This window comes from Heptranchias perlo, chromosome 13 (genome assembly GCF_035084215.1).
Source record: "Heptranchias perlo isolate sHepPer1 chromosome 13, sHepPer1.hap1, whole genome shotgun sequence".
Classification (NCBI taxonomy): domain Eukaryota; kingdom Metazoa; phylum Chordata; class Chondrichthyes; order Hexanchiformes; family Hexanchidae; genus Heptranchias; species Heptranchias perlo.
In genome coordinates, this window is record NC_090337.1 from 55,866,209 (window position 1) to 55,882,844 (window position 16,636).

At 47.0% G+C, this 16,636-nt stretch overlaps 1 protein-coding gene across 1 annotated transcript in view; it reads right to left on the reverse strand.

The window, feature by feature from the left end:
- The window catches only part of plekhb2 (pleckstrin homology domain containing, family B (evectins) member 2), a 51,060-nt gene extending 35,387 nt beyond the window's left edge, over positions 1-15,673 (reverse strand). Inside the window, exons 1-5 of the mRNA XM_067995514.1 lie at positions 15,512-15,673; positions 7,498-7,555; positions 6,120-6,272; positions 5,211-5,313; positions 347-386 (exon numbers count right to left, since the gene is read on the reverse strand). Coding sequence (XP_067851615.1) covers positions 347-386; positions 5,211-5,313; positions 6,120-6,272; positions 7,498-7,534 — 333 coding nt within the window. The 5' untranslated portion in view covers positions 7,535-7,555; positions 15,512-15,673. The remainder of the gene's footprint in view (positions 1-346; positions 387-5,210; positions 5,314-6,119; positions 6,273-7,497; positions 7,556-15,511) is intronic.
- Positions 15,674-16,636: the final 963 nt, after the last annotated feature.

A 16,636-nucleotide genomic window follows, 5' to 3' on the forward strand; every position in this document is an offset into this window, starting at 1 on the left:
ACACTCACCATCTAGCCCTCACCCATGGATTGTGGAGACTTGGCCAAGGTAGTGGGGGGCTGTTGATGATGGAGCCATATCCCAGCAGTGGTGTGGGAGGTAAAAGAGGAAAACAAAAAGGGGTGAAAATTCTCCAAAAAAAAATTCTCTACTCTGACACTCCAATGTGCAACACAAACAATGCTGCCCGACTAAATTCTTTGAAAAATAGAGGTTTATGGAGTATTTTTGTGTAACAAGTAAAAACTTTGATGCTTTCCATATATTCTTATTACTCAAAAGGTTTTCATTGCCCAAAGCTAAAAGGACAAAAGATTTGCACAAGTCCGAATGATTTTCTACTTACTGAATTTGTCCGTGCGTCTTGAAGAGCAAGTTTCCAGGCCCTGTATAAAATTCAAGCACAGGAACATTCACAACTCAATCTTTCAGCTTCTGTCTCACCTGCACAACTAAAATTCAAGTAACTGATGATTCAATAAACCCCAGATTTATTAGTGCAATATTCAGGATTTTTTAAACATTTAAAAGTTAACTCGAACATCTCCCGAGGCATGGCTCAAATTTAGTCGGAAGGTGTGCTGTTTAATAACAGGACAGGAACGTTATGCCATTCAACGCAATGTATTCTACAGCTACGAAGGTGGAGCCATGCTTAAGTTGTCCCCTTTGAAAGCCATACAGTCTAATTTCTGCAAATAAACACAGCTTCTGGAGAAAAGCTCAAGTTGCAGTCCCTTGAAATACTGGTCACAAAATAATCACCCGCCTACAGTTTCCAATATCCCACTTCAGAAAAGGAAGGGAACGAGGATAGAGACACTTGATCAGTTTTGTGATCCGAAGCTGCTCTGAAAATGTTGGTGCCTTTTGAAGTTATTGACATAACCCTGTAAAAGCAAGTGCTGCATTAAGATTTCAAGTTTCTTCAAATTTAGAGCAAAACCCAGCCTCTGGGGAGAAGGTTTAACATCCGGCCAAATTTAATTAAGTTGTTTAGGTGAGAAGTTGGTGTCCAGACATGAGGACAACACTGCAACGCAAACACTTCTACTGGGCAGCTCTGGAGCCTAAGGCCCACCTGAAGCTGTATTCCCCAACAAAATGAATTGAACTAAGATGCAAGCACTATCACCATTGTGCGACTATCACCACTGAAGTACTCAAAACAATGGGTCTCAGAAGTGACAAAATATAATTTGTTTCAGTATAGCGAATAAACATATATTTTTAAAAGATGGACAAGGTAAATATTGGGCCTGGATGAGAAGTTGGGAGAAGGGTCAAAACCTTATTTGTTGGAGGAGTTATGCTGGGGTCGTCTATTGTTCCTACTTTAATGACTTGGACCCAAAAACCCAATGCAAATTGGTCAGATCTGCAGGATATCCAACTAGGGGCGCAGTTGGTAGTATGTTACACGTCTACGACACAGTTCTGTTAAGATGGCACCATGAACCAAGAGGCTGATGCATCCTTGGTTTATACAGTCATCCAAACCCCTTGAACGTCATCCAACCAAGCTTGATGTCCTCCAGCAGTTCTCTACTCAGATTCAGACATTCCTTCAGTTAGCAACAATTTTCCCAAGACTGCTACTAACGTGAAGAAACAATCAAGTAAGCAAACATCCACGACCCTTCCTAAGGCAGCATGCCATAAAGCAAGATAGAATTTTCATTGCGAACTTGGCCTCTTACTTTCTCAAGACATAAAAACCTACCATTGTTTAAAAAAAAGTTATGATTGAACCAATACCACCAGTGGATAACAGTAGACATCAACGCCCTGAGAAGTCACTTGTGAGTATTTTGTACACAATACAAATGACTGCATACAACAATATCTCTGTGATCTTGCAGTTCATCTATAGTTTAATCAGAACCCCTCAATTCCAGCTTCATAACACACTTCATAACACGTGTTATATGCTAAGAGAATGAGCCCCACTTTTTCACTAACAATCGTTATACAGTCACATGGAAGTCTCCAATCCTGCTGACTGCAAGCGGACTGCAGTTAACATATACATGCGTAAGCAGTTTTCAGTGACGACAATGTAAAACATTCACAGGACAATGTAGTAGCAGCCAATTTATAATTGCTGCATGCCACATTTATATGTGAGAGAGGGGGGGGGGGGTCGACGGAAAGGGGGGGTCGAGGGAGAGAGAAGGGAGAGCGAGAGAGAGAAGGGAGAGCGAGAGAGAGAGAGAGAAGGGAGAGCGAGAGAGAGAGAGAGAAGGGAGAGCGAGAGAGAGAGAGAGAGAGAAGGGAGAGCGAGAGAGCGAGAGAGAGAGAAGGGAGAGCGAGAGAGAGAGAGAGAGAGAAGGGAGAGCGAGAGAGAGAGAGAGAGAAGGGAGAGCGAGAGAGAGAGAGAGAAGGGAGAGCGAGAGAGAGAGAGAGAGAGAAGGGAGAGCGAGAGCGAGAGAGAGAGAGAAGGGAGAGCGAGAGAGAGAGAGAGAGAAGGGAGAGCGAGAGAGAGAGAGAGAAGGGAGAGCGAGAGAGAGAGAGAGAGAAGGGAGAGCGAGAGAGAGAGAGAGAAGGGAGAGAGAGAGAGAGAAGGGAGAGCGAGAGAGAGAGAGAGAAGGGAGAGCGAGAGAGAGAGAGAGAAGGGAGAGCGAGAGAGAGAGAGAGAGAAGGGAGAGCGAGAGAGAGAGAGAGAGAGAAGGGAGAGCGAGAGAGAGAGAGAGAGAGAAGGGAGAGCGAGAGAGAGAGAGAGAAGGGAGAGCGAGAGAGAGAGAGAGAAGGGAGAGCGAGAGAGAGAGAGAGAAGGGAGAGCGAGAGAGAGAGAGAGAAGGGAGAGCGAGAGAGAGAGAAGGGAGAGCGAGAGAGAGAGAGAGAGAAGGGAGAGCGAGAGAGAGAGAGAGAAGGGAGAGCGAGAGAGAGAGAGAGAAGGGAGAGCGAGAGCGAGAGAGAGAGAAGGGAGAGCGAGAGAGAGAGAGAGAAGGGAGAGCGAGAGAGAGAGAGAAGGGAGAGCGAGAGAGAGAGAGAGAAGGGAGAGCGAGAGAGAGAGAGAAGGGAGAGCGAGAGAGAGAGAGAGAGGAGAGCGAGAGAGAGAGAGAGAGAAGGGAGAGCGAGAGAGAGAGAGAGAAGGGAGAGCGAGAGAGAGAGAGAGAGAAGGGAGAGCGAGAGAGGGAGAGAGAGAAGTGAGAGCGAGAGAGAGAGAGAAGGGAGAGCGAGAGAGAGAGAGAGAGAAGGGAGAGCGAGAGAGAGAGAAGGGAGAGCGAGAGAGAGAGAGAGAAGGGAGAGCGAGAGAGAGAGAGAGAAGGGAGAGCGAGAGAGAGAGAGAGAAGGGAGAGCGAGAGAGAGAGAGAGAGAAGGGAGAGCGAGAGAGAGAGAGAGAAGGGAGAGCGAGAGAGAGAGAGAGAAGGGAGAGCGAGAGAGAGAGAGAGAAGGGAGAGCGAGAGAGAGAGAGAGAAGGGAGAGCGAGAGAAGGGGGTCGAGAGAGAGAAGGGGGTCGAGAGAGAGAAGGGGGTCGAGAGAGAGAAGGGGGTCGAGAGAGAGAAGGGGGTCGAGAGAGAGAAGGGGGTCGAGAGAGAGAAGGGGGTCGAGAGAGAGAAGGGGGTCGAGAGAGAGAAGGGGGTCGAGAGAGAGAAGGGGGTCGAGAGAGAGAAGGGGGTCGAGAGAGAGAAGGGGGTCGAGAGAGAGAAGGGGGTCGAGAGAGAGAAGGGGGTCGAGAGAGAGAAGGGGGTCGAGAGAGAGAAGGGGGTCGAGAGAGAGAAGGGGGTCGAGAGAGAGAAGGGGGTCGAGAGAGAGAAGGGGGTCGAGAGAGAGAAGGGGGTCGAGAGAGAGAAGGGGGTCGAGAGAGAGAAGGGGGTCGAGAGAGAGAAGGGGGTCGAGAGAGAGAAGGGGGTCGAGAGAGAGAAGGGGGTCGAGAGAGAGAAGGGGGTCGAGAGAGAGAGAGGGGGTCGAGAGAGAGAGAGGGGGAAGAGAGAGAGAGAGGGGGAAGAGAGAGAGAGCGGGGGAAGAGAGAGAGAGCGGGGGAAGAGAGAGAGAGCGGGGGAAGAGAGAGAGAGCGGGGGAAGAGAGAGAGAGCGGGGGAAGAGAGAGAGAGCGGGGGAAGAGAGAGAGAGCGGGGGAAGAGAGAGAGAGCGGGGGAAGAGAGAGAGAGCGGGGGAAGAGAGAGAGAGCGGGGGAAGAGAGAGAGAGCGGGGGAAGAGAGAGAGCGGGGGAAGAGAGAGAGAGCGGGGGAAGAGAGAGAGAGCGGGGGAAGAGAGAGAGAGCGGGGGAAGAGAGAGAGAGCGGGGGAAGAGAGAGAGAGCGGGGGAAGAGAGAGAGAGCGGGGGAAGAGAGAGAGAGCGGGGGAAGAGAGAGAGAGCGGGGGAAGAGAGAGAGAGCGGGGGAAGAGAGAGAGAGCGGGGGAAGAGAGAGAGAGCGGGGGAAGAGAGAGAGAGCGGGGGAAGAGAGAGAGAGCGGGGGAAGAGAGAGAGAGCGGGGGAAGAGAGAGAGAGCGGGGGAAGAGAGAGAGAGCGGGGGAAGAGAGAGAGAGCGGGGGAAGAGAGAGAGAGCGGGGGAAGAGAGAGAGAGCGGGGGAAGAGAGAGAGAGCGGGGGAAGAGAGAGAGAGCGGGGGAAGAGAGAGAGAGCGGGGGAAGAGAGAGAGAGCGGGGGAAGAGAGAGAGAGCGGGGGAAGAGAGAGAGAGCGGGGGAAGAGAGAGAGAGCGGGGGAAGAGAGAGAGAGCGGGGGAAGAGAGAGAGAGCGGGGGAAGAGAGAGAGAGCGGGGGAAGAGAGAGAGAGCGGGGGAAGAGAGAGAGAGCGGGGGAAGAGAGAGAGAGCGGGGGAAGAGAGAGAGAGCGGGGGAAGAGAGAGAGAGCGGGGGAAGAGAGAGAGAGCGGGGGAAGAGAGAGAGAGCGGGGGAAGAGAGAGAGAGCGGGGGAAGAGAGAGAGAGCGGGGGAAGAGAGAGAGAGCGGGGGAAGAGAGAGAGAGCGGGGGAAGAGAGAGAGAGCGGGGGAAGAGAGAGAGAGCGGGGGAAGAGAGAGAGAGCGGGGGAAGAGAGAGAGAGAGGGGGGGAAGAGAGAGAGAGGGGGAAGAGAGAGAGAGGGGGAAGAGAGAGAGAGGGGGAAGAGAGAGAGAGAGAGAGAGGAGAGAGTGAGTGAGCGCGAGACAGAGAAAAATAGAGATTTTGCTTTTGAGACGCCGATGCTGGGAATCAATCAGGCTTTTCACAAAAATGTTCAGAATACAGGGAAATGTAAAAAGAAACTTACAAGCAGTCATCAGCACTTTCAGCACAGAGATTAATGGTTCTTCCATCCCTGCACGCAATCTGGAGTAAACAATCTCTCGGTTTTCCTTCTGGAGGGTGGAAATCTAATTTGGGAAAAAAGAATAGCTGAAACCAACGTACAATCAGAACAAAAGTTAATGGAATTGAACTATTGCATTTAAAGCTACAGGGGGCAGTTCAAGGCTCTTCCTGCCTGGTATTTATTTATCCTTAACAGTTTATACTGCAGCTTGAAGTCTACTTTCATTCGAAATCGGTAGAAAATGCACAACAAAAACTCTCGGGAAACACAGTTCCAATCGACTTTCATCTGTTACATTATTTATCCTGTTTTCCAGCCTAGACCTGAAATCAGCCCAAACCCTCGCTTTTAATGTGAAAAATCAGAGTGCCTAATTGGACCAATCCCAAAGTGAACCGACCTCAGAGTTAGGCGTTATGAGGGTACCAACTTAGATTTCACAGCAGCTGAACCCCTGTTGGACCATGTGACAAATATGCCGAATTCACTGTCCAGGCTGTGTTACAATGCGTGGCATCTTAACTTGCAGTTGTGCACAGCTGAAAACCAAATCGAAGAGCTGGTCAAAAGACACACAGATAAATAGACACTTCCTTTAAAGGCAGCTGTGTGAAAAGATGCCTGGTATCAACAGCTACAGATGGGCAGATATACCAACATATGAAAATGACGGAAAGTTAAAGACCATCTGGCCTGCCCCACACCATGATGGCTGGAGCATCATGACTAATAAACTTAACTCTCAAGGAGATGTTTTGTTTTTAAAAAGTGAGAATTTAAAGGCAAATGCAGCCTTGTCACAGGTCTGACTAAATACATCTGGAATGTTGAAGTAAAAAGAATCAGTCACAGTACAAAGCACAGTACCTCTGCACTCATATCCAGATCGGACGTTAACACAATCCACTTTTATATGGATCTTATCTTCCATGTCTTCCCGCAACTGGTCATCATAGTAAAGGAGCTGACCATTGGACCATAGATCAAACCAATTGTTCTTCCATCGCTTTAAAATAGTACCTGAAACAATTCAAAACAGAAAACTCAAAAGTTGAAGCTTTTCTTCGAAGATCGGTGTTAAGATCCACAGCTGCTTACTCGGGACCAAATGGCCATGAAACCGGAGGTAATGGACAAACCCAGCAAGCATTACAAATGATGGCCCCACCCCAGGCACAAGAACAATGGTCCAAGCCAAATTATCTAAGACAAGATAAGATAAGATAGCCCCTGAATATCCCTGCCAACCATTAACAATACTGTGCTTCTCAAGAATTGTAAACAATTTTACAACACCAAGTTATAGTCCAGCAATTTTATTTTAAATTCACAAGCTTTCGGAGAAATGCGTAGGCTTCAAGGAGCTCCTGAAACATTTACCTGAGGAAGGAGGAAGTCTCCGAAAGCTTGTGAATTTAAAATAAAATTGCTGGACTATAACTTGGTGTTGTAAAATTGTTTACAATTGTCAACCCCAGTCCATCACCGGCATCTCCACATCATGACTTCTCAAGAATGTCGCACTGCTATAATAGTTACATCTTTTCCAACACTCTTGCAAAGAATGTGCAAACCAAGTGCAAAATACAAAAAGAGGCTGTCACTAAATACAAGTAGCTTGTTGGATCATTAGTAACAGTTTGGATGAAGGGACATACACACAGTTACATGGTGTAGATTAGTAATTGCCTTTATACCGATTAATGTGCCATCAGCATCAGATGCATCATACAACTGCCACTGGCAAATTATAATATCCCACGTCCATTGATATCTTTCCATAGGTTCCAAGAGAGGCATTTGGAAGTAGTGCAAAAGGCAAAGTTGTTCCCCAATAGCCCTCCAATTAACCCGATAGGAAAGGGTGGCACGCCAGTAGAGAGACAGCAACAGTGCTCGGACATCATAGGTTTTTAATTAGTGCTGCCTCCCAGTGCCAGCAGAAGTACGGAAGTGTCTAATGTTTGGGGGAGAAAGAGAGAGAGAGAGAAAAAGAGAAAAAAGAAAAAGAAAGAAAAAAAAATCCTGTAGAAATGGTTCGGTATTGAATCGCGTCAAATCAACATAACCTCTCATTTTGATTTATTGGCTTACACTGGTTTGTACCAGTTAAATCGGGGTTAAATTTCTCTCCACTTCACTCCCCACCACACTTTCTCTTTCCAATCACTCCTACCACAGGTCATGCTCTTCTGTTAAACATCTCCGTCACCTTGCATCATACAGGTCAGAAAGTGTAACTCACTCTGCCGAAGCAGCCATCCACTCTTCACGTAGGCCATGTCTGTAACAACAGAAAGGATCTGCGGAAAGAAAAAGTTTAAATGAGAAAAACCAAAGCCCCGCATCGTTATATCACTATGTAGCCAGAGAATCACCTGCAATGACTTCTCTTCCCACTCCTGCTACATGACCTCTGGAGTCCCCCAAGGATCTATCCCTGGCCCCCTCCTATTTCTCACCTACATGCTGCCCCTGGGCAACATCATCCGAAAATGAAGTCAGGTTCCACACGTATGCTGACGTCACCCAGCTCTACCTCATCACCATCACCTCTCTCGACCCCTCCGCTGTCTGATTTGTCATGATGCTCGTCCGACATCCAGTATTGGATGAGCAGAAATTTCCTCCAATTAAATATTGGGAAGACTGAAGCCATTGTATTCGATCCCCACCACAAACTCCGTTCCCTAGCCACTGACTCTCCCACTCCTTGGCCAATGTCTGAGGCTGAACCAGATTGTTCACAACCTTGGCGTCCTATTTGACCCTGAGCTGAGCTTCCGACCCCATATCCTCTCCATCACCAAGACCGCCTACTTCCACCTCCGTAACATCACCCGTCTCCGCCCCTGCCTCAGCTCATCTGCTGCTGAAACCCTCATCCATGCCTTTGCTACCTCTAGACTTGACCCTCCTGGCCAGTATCCCACCTTACACCCTCTAAATCTGAGCTCATCCAAAACTCTACTGCCTGGGTCCTAACTCACACCAAGTCTTGCTCACCCATAACCCGTGCTCGCTGACCTACATTTCCATTTAAAAATTCTTATCCTTGTTTTCAAATCCCTCCATGGCCTCGCCCTTCCCTATCTCTGTAACATCCTCCAGCCCTACAATCCTCTGAGATCTCTGCAATCCTCCAATTCTGGCCTCTTGTGCATCCTCGATTTTCTTTGCTCCACCACTGGCGGCCGTACCTTTAGCTACCGAGGCCCTAAGCTCTGGAATTATCTCCCTAAACCTCTCCAACTCTCTTTCCTCCTTTAAGACGCTCCTTAAAACCTACCTCTTTGACCAAGCTGTCCTAATATCTCTTTATGTGGCTCCGTGACAAATTTTGTTTGGCAATCGCTCCTGTGAAGCACCTTGGGATGTTTTATTACGTTAAAACCGCCATATAAATGCATGTGGTTGTTATTGTTTAATAGGCACATGAAAATATATGGGAGGGAGAATCATGCATTCTTACAACCAGCCTCCTGCATAAACATGTAGGTTCATCTCGAATCAATCAATAGGGGAACTGAAAAGTTGCAAATACTGGAAGTCAAAAAAAAACAGAAGATGCTCGAGATGCAGAGTAGAACACGTGACAAAAGAGAGGCGTGTCTTATTTTATGTGACATCACCTACTTCGGGCAAATCCACCTTTTAAAAAAAATGATTGGCTGCAAAGTATTGGTTCCCCTTACGACAACGGTGACCAACATACACACATACTAGCTGCATAATTAGACCTTGACAGTGCAGTCAATGAAGAAAGTAAATGGATTTTCTTCTTTTGTTTCAAAGCCTTTAAGCAAAAAAACAATTTAGTCGGAAATTGTTTGGTGGCAGGGGAATCTTTTAGTTGGGATTCGAGCAAAGCTGGCGAGGCTGCATTTATTCCTGCTTGCCTTCTGTAGCAATTATTTTTGCAACTGTGTGGCTTGCCAGGTCACGTTAGAAGACATTAAGGACCTTGTGTTGTTGGGGCTTTAGTTACATGTGGGCCAGACCTGGTAGGGACGACAGGTTGCCTTCCCTGATGGACATCACTGAACCACTTGGGTGCTTTCATGGTCATCTTTTTTCTGCTGCCAGCCCACAAATAAACAGATTTTACTGAATGCAATTTCACAACTTGCCACAGTGGAACATGAACTTATAACATCTGGGTTACGAGTCCAGTACCATAATCACTACACTATTGTGCCCACTCTTTCAGCACAATGAGCTTGAATGGCCTCTGCCAGTACTGAAAAAGATCCAATTTTATGAAAAAGCAATGTATCCAGAACATGCACGTAAGCATTTTTTAGTGTTGATTCTATTGCATATTAAGTTACAAAAGGTCAAAGTTCTACATTTGTTTACATGAATTTGCATATTAACACATCCCCGGTTCCTCTTCCGGATGGCCCAGATTCGAGCCTCGTCATCTGTTACTTCAACTAACTTCACCCTCGTGGGATCAACAATTGAATGTAACTGGAGACAAACAGATTTAGTAACTGTCACATGCCTGAAATAAAAGCCTCGAAACACCCTGCTGCCCTATTAGTCTTGAAGCTGGGAAAAACAGCAGTCACACACATTAAGTAACAGAAATCAAGGGCCCTGTTTAAGAAAGTTTTGCATTTAGTTGGACTTTATCAGAATAGCCCACAATTAACTTAAGATTATTTTTCAGGTTGAGCTGGGTATCTTTTTAAGCAAAATGTACATCAGTGATCTATGTGGGATGCTCCTCTCTGTTTATAAAACTGAAAGCAGCAGTACTACTTAACGGGCTTAGAATTGTAATTTTAACACTGGTGCTCTAGACAGCAACCAACACTTGCAATCTGGACCGATATGACGTCAGTCACTCCAGCCGATGTGGAGACAGGTGAAATCAGTGGATTTAGGGAAACATGCATCTGAACAAAAATAGTGAAAAATCTTATTTAAAAGATAGAAGTTGACCAAATGCGTTTACCATTGGATAACAAGTGCCTGCAACCAAATAATAAGCAAGTTAGAACTATAGATGTTTACTGCTCAGAAGGATTATGTCTGAGCAGGCTATCTGCCAACACAATTCTAAGCTAATCCCACTGCCCTAGCTTTCTCCGCAGAGTCCTGAATCATCATCTACTTCAAATATTTATCCACTTTTCCTCTAAAGATATGATGGTTTCTGCTTCGAAACACTCCCCTTGGTAAAGCTTTACTTATTCCAACAACCTCTGCATAAATAAATTTCCCGCAACTTCTTTCTTCACTCTCAGTGGCAATTTTAACTTGATAACCCTCTCTCACTGGCGCCTCAACGGAAGAACTAGTCTTTCCCTACTCACCCTATCAAAACCCTTCATAAATTTTAAAAACCTCTATTACATTTCCTCTTAGCCATCTCTGTTCCAGTGAAAAGAGTCCAAGTATCTAAAGTCTCTCCTCATAACTATAGTTTCTCAACCCTGGTGAATGTGGAGCCCAAAATTGCACTCAGTGCTTTAAATGTGGATTAACCGTGTCCTTGTACAAATTTAACATAACCACTTTCCTAATAAGTGAAAGACTTGCATTTATAGAGCACCTCGCATGAAGTCAGGATATTCCAAAACGCTTTATGACCAATGTAACGTTTTAATGTAGGAAACACGGCAGCCAATTTGTCCACAGCAAGCTCCCACAAACAGCAATGAAATAAATGATCAGATCATCTGGTTTAGGTGTTGGTTGAGGGATAAATGTTGGCCAGGACACTGGCTAAAGAGCCCCTGCTCTTCTTCGAATATTGCAGTGGAATCTTTTACGTCCATCAGAGAGGGCAGTCGGTTTAACGTCTCATCCAAAAGACGGCACACCTTATAGTGCAGCACTCCCTCAGTATTGCATAGCACATTCATTATGTGTTCAAGTCTCTGGAGTGGGACTTGAACCCAGAACCTTCTGATGCAGAGACAAGGGGCATGATTTTAATTTGGAGCCAGGAACCCGGCGGGTGGCTGGATTTGCACGAGGAACCCGGAAGTCAAGTGTGCGCGTTTAGGTCTGCAATCACAACTCGATTGCAGGCAATTATCTTTGCTTTTGGGTTTTGTGTCTCCAAGCTGCACAGCGGGCCTACTGCACACCAGAATGACATGATTTAAGCCCACTATTTAAAGGGCGAGTCCAAGAATGGACTTTGAAGGAGAAAGGCGTCGTCCAGAAAAGCAAAGGCTACCCCTGGATTTAATGATGCCTCCCTGGATGTACTACTGGCTGCAGTGAGAGCCAGGAGGGAGGTAATGTTTCCCATGGATATTAGGAAGAAACCTGCTCTGTTACTAAAAATGCCTGGCTGGAGGTGGCAGAAGAAGTGGGTAGCAGGAGCACGTGGCCCAGGTCTTAGGTTCAGTGCAGGAAGAGGTTATTGTCCTAACCAGGTCAGGAAAAGTAAGTACAGTTATCCCACATCCTGTGTTGTTCAACACCCCGCCCTCCCCGTCACTCTGTGTTGGCACACCAATCCCATCACATAACTCCTCACACCCAATTAAGTGTCAGCAGCAGTAACCATCCTTCACTTTCTATGCACTTCCTCAACTGCCCATTTATTCACCCACCACTGCCACTCACCCCAATCCTGATGTATCTTTCTGATCGTCACCCTCTGATGCATCTCATTCCTCATCAGCCTCACCCAAAGCAATGCATTCATAGGGTGAATACGTCACCTTCAATCACTCACAGGTCTGTTATTTCTCCCCTTGTAGGAAAAGAAAACGCAAAATACAAGGGAGAGGAGCAAAACTGGAGGTGGCCCACCACATAGTGGGCGTGACAGATGTGGAGGAGGAGGCCATGGAAATAAGTCAAACCATCGCATGCCTATCCGTCGGAGACGGAAAGACTGGCAACCCGCAGATGGCTGGTAACAGAACTTTAACGTCTTTCACACGCATGATAAATTGATTTTATCAATTATGTAACTGTGCCAAACTTCAGTATGGTCACTGGAAAGATTGTCACTTTTGCAATGAATCATTAATATCGCTTTCTGTTGTTTTCCAGGGTCTTCACAAGGAATCAGCAGAAATGGAAGAAAGTGATTCCTCAAAGGAACTCATTCCTTCTGAGGGTGCACCATCGCAGGACATGCAGCCATGCACCAACGCTGATACTCACACTTCCGTGGGTCCTGACAGACAGTTAGTTGGGTTGTCACCTGGTGATTCACAATTCACAAGTGAGCACGAGCAGACACTGGGGCCAGGGGCAGCTGTGGAGAGTCCGCATCAGGGGATGCACTCCTCTCCAAGCTCTGCTCAGCTGGACGCAGATGCTGAACCCCGGAGGCCCTCATTGAGGAGAATGATAGAGTTACAGCAGCAACTTTGCAAAGTAATGGAAAAAGTGCCACGCACACTCTCCACAACAGCGGAGAGGATGGAGGAGTTCAACTCCATCGCTAGTGGATTGGAGAATGTCTGCGATGGAGAGAATGGTAGCCTCCATTGAGCTTCAAGCACGGCTCTCTAATGAGTCCATGCAGGCCATGATAGTGGCCGTGCGGACTCTGGATGCCAACATGTCTGCCGCCTTAAACAGGTAGACAGATACATTAGCCATGGCCTTGCAATGCGGCACATCTGTTCACCCATCTGCTGGCCAACAGAGTGGTGGGAGTGATGTCGCGCTGGCCCGGGAGAGGGATGATGGCGAAAGGGGACATAGAAGTGGGAAATTCACTCAAAGCGCTCCCACGTCTTACCCGTTGCCCCTTTTAACCAGTACCCGCAATGCTGCCTCCTCTCCCAATGTCCGCGTCTGCCCCTGCACAGGTGCAGATGGAGCAGTCTTTGGCGGAGCAATCATGGGCACTAAAACTCAGAGGGCGTAGGCTAAGAGCATCTCAGCAGTCAGGGCAGAGATCTGAGCAACCTCCCTCTACCTCTGCTGAAGCCACAGGGGATGCACCACATGGAAGCAGTAGAAAGAGAAAGGCTAACAAATTGTAATTCACCAAGGATATGCACAAGGGTGTTTGACGAGTTGTCGTGTTGTTAATTTATATTTTTTAAAGGCACATTAAATTTAATCATTCTCACCACCACTGCCACGGCTTGACCATTATTGAGTCCCTTTAGTGAATTTGTCCTTCACATGTTTCACCATGAATGCCAAGATACGAAGCCACCCATTTGGCACGTGTGCAATGATTGTATGCATGGTTGAAGGACTGGTTTGTGCAAAGGTAGGAGGGTGGGGTTGTTGGTGATGGTGGTGGTTCCAGGGGGCCTGAGTATTTCAAAGTCTTCAATTTGGACATCTCATTATGAGAATCTGTTAGAGTTGAGGGCATCACAGGTAACAATGTGCGTGGCTGCTCTGGCGACGGGTTCCCCATCTTCATTTTCCTCCTCCTCAGATGTACTGTGGAATAAGTGCATTGCGCACCCCCCCCCCCCCCAACCCCCATCCTGATCTTGTCAGTTTGAGGGGCTCCAAAATGTAAGTAAATTTGTCTGAACACAAGAATTCTCAGTCTCAACAATGAAATCTCAGTCTAAACACAAAGAACTCCCAGCCAAACATTTGTCTGAGATAATTGAGTGCCCAGCTACAATACCTCACCTTTTATTGAGATATGTCAATCACTGGTTTAAAGCACTAAATGAGCTTTGGCTGCAACTCGCCTCCATTTCAATGACGTGTTGCAGAAGCCACAGGAGACACGTTTAGGAGTAGTTAAATCCGTTTCTGTTGCAGAATCCACAAGAAGTTAAGTAACTAAAGCGTTTCAACTTTCTGAATTGGCCCTTTAAATATCAGCCCGCTGGCTTTAAATGGGGACAGGACTTCCAGGTTTCTGCAGTGCATGCGCATCCTAACGTGCCTGGGTTAAACCCGGAAGTGTCCCATTCCAAAAAGCTGCTACTTTAACCTCCCACCTGCCCCCAACCTAGCCATTCTTTGGGGTTAATATTACCCCCAATAGTGCTACCAGAGCCAAGGCTGACACCTATGTCCCTAATTATAAAACACAAAATGCTGCTGGCCGTGGTTATGGTTTTATATACCTGCACCCTCAAAGAATGATGTATCTGACCTCCAAGGACTCTGTCTATCCAAACACTTCAGCACTTTCCCACTGAGTGTATACTTTAATACTTTTTTTAACCTCACAGTTTCTCTGCAATCTGCTAACCCATCTACATCCACTGAAGTCTTTGCGTGCATTCCATCTCCCAACACTTACATCACTCAATCAGCCAGAAATAAGTTGTGCAAGTTGCTTTAATCATCACTAACAATGCTAGTGGTCACAATATTTATACAGTGCATTGGATAATTAAAACCAGACTGAATTATTTATTCAGGAAGTCAAATTGTAGACTGGTTGCAGTGACATCACTGTGAACTGTTCTTTCCTCACAATGTGTGTCTGATTCTTAACATTACATCAACTCCAGGGAATACAAAAATATATTTTGTACAACTGCATTGCCATATCGTACAAGAGACAAACACTGGATTTTAAAGTTACTTTTTTTTGTAGGGGGGGGGGGGAATGTGGGGGGAAAAGAGAAGAAAAGGTGAGAAAACTAAAATTGTGTTTTTCAGGGAGAAAAGAATATTCAGAAAAGTCACATGGCATCGTCACACATCACGACAGACAAACAACTTCCTCCTCCTCCTTGCATCATAAAATGTTATAGCATAGAAACAGTTATTCGGCCCATCAAGCTTGTGCCAGTGTTTTTAGAAACATAGGAGGAGGCATTCAGTCCCTGGAGCCTGCTCTGGGACCGGACAAAATGGAAAACAGAAAGTGTAAATACAAAAACGGATCAGTTAGCAGGTGTAAGAAGTGAAAACAGTCCGCCTGGTTTTTGAGTTGGCTGTCGGTACAGATACATACATCAAAAGGCTAATTCTTCAAATACAAATCCTGCCCCACTTCCTCTTTGTGGGGTCGATGCTCCAGCATGAACAAATTATTGAAAACATCAGCAGCAATAAAAACTCAAGCTCAAGCCATGATACCACCCTTTGCCAAACCTCGACCTGTGCCGGGACCCCCCCCGCCCCCGCCCCCGGGTCCGCTTTCGGATTGGGCCACAAGCCGAGTCCTGGGCGACGACTGACACGGACTGAAACATTCCAGAATGGAACTCTAATACCGATTGGAACGAGAATCAGAACCCCGTGTAACGCTTCCACATTCCATCTCACACACACACACTGCGAGCGGCAGCGGCGCCCGAACCCCTTTTAAACAAAAAAAAAAGCACCTCACCAACCTTTAAGGACAAACAGTGAGAAGGTGGGTGGGGGGGTCCTCGGGGAGGCTGCGGGTGATCCGCTGTCAGACCCAAAACCAGCAGCGACCCCGCCGTTCACCTCAACTTCTGTCGTTTCGCTTGTGACAAGTCACGTCACCCGCCCTCCCCGGGCTGAGCCCAGCGTCCGCCGCGACCTGCAGTGTCCTCTGGGAGTTGTAGTGTGCACCGCCGGGTTCCGCACCTGCCGTCAGCGGTGGCGGGACTACAATTCCCGGCGAGCCCCGCAGGGCCACCTTTCCTGGCTGGACGGGGACGCTTGGGGGTGGGTGGGGAATAGGCCTCTTTCGTTCAACCAAAGTTCAGCTGCAGCCTTTTCATGACACCAGAAGATGTTTCTCTCAAAAGCTCCCACAAGGGAACCTTCTTGAGGCTTCCATCAAAGATTTGCTAGATAATCCCTCCCCACTTGGAACCTGGAAAATGGATCGCCGACAAGTGTTTGTGGTTGCAAGGAAAAGCATCATCATGGACACATGGGACCTAGATACCATCAGAGACAGTCCCCTGTCCATTTCACAAGCCCCCCTCCATAATTTCATGGCATGATAAGATCAAAAAACCTGCAGGACCCTATTATGGTTATCAATTATAGGAGGCTCTGACCATCATTTTCCAATCCTCCCTGGCTACAGGTGTGGTGCTGGAGGATTGGAAGACTGGTAACGTTGTTCTGTTGTTTAAAAAGGAGAAAGATAAACCGAGTAATTATAGGCCAGTCAGTCTTACCTCGGTGGTTGGCAAATTATCGGAATCAATTCTGAGGGACAGCATAAATCGTCATTTAGAAAGGCACAGGTTAATCAAGGACAGTCAGCATGGATTTGTTAAGGGAAGGTCGTGTCTGACTAACTTGATTGAATTTTTTGAGGAGGTAGCAAGGAGAGTCGATGAGGGTAACGCGTAGATTTTAGCAAGGCTTTTGACAAGTTCCCACGTGACAAACTGGTCCAAAAAGTAAAAGCCCATGGGATCCATGGGAAAGTGGCTCTTTAGATCCAAAATTTGCCCAGTGGCAGGAAGCAAAGGGTAATGGTTGACGGGTGTTTTTGCAACTGGAAGGCTCGGTACTAGGTCCCTTGCTTT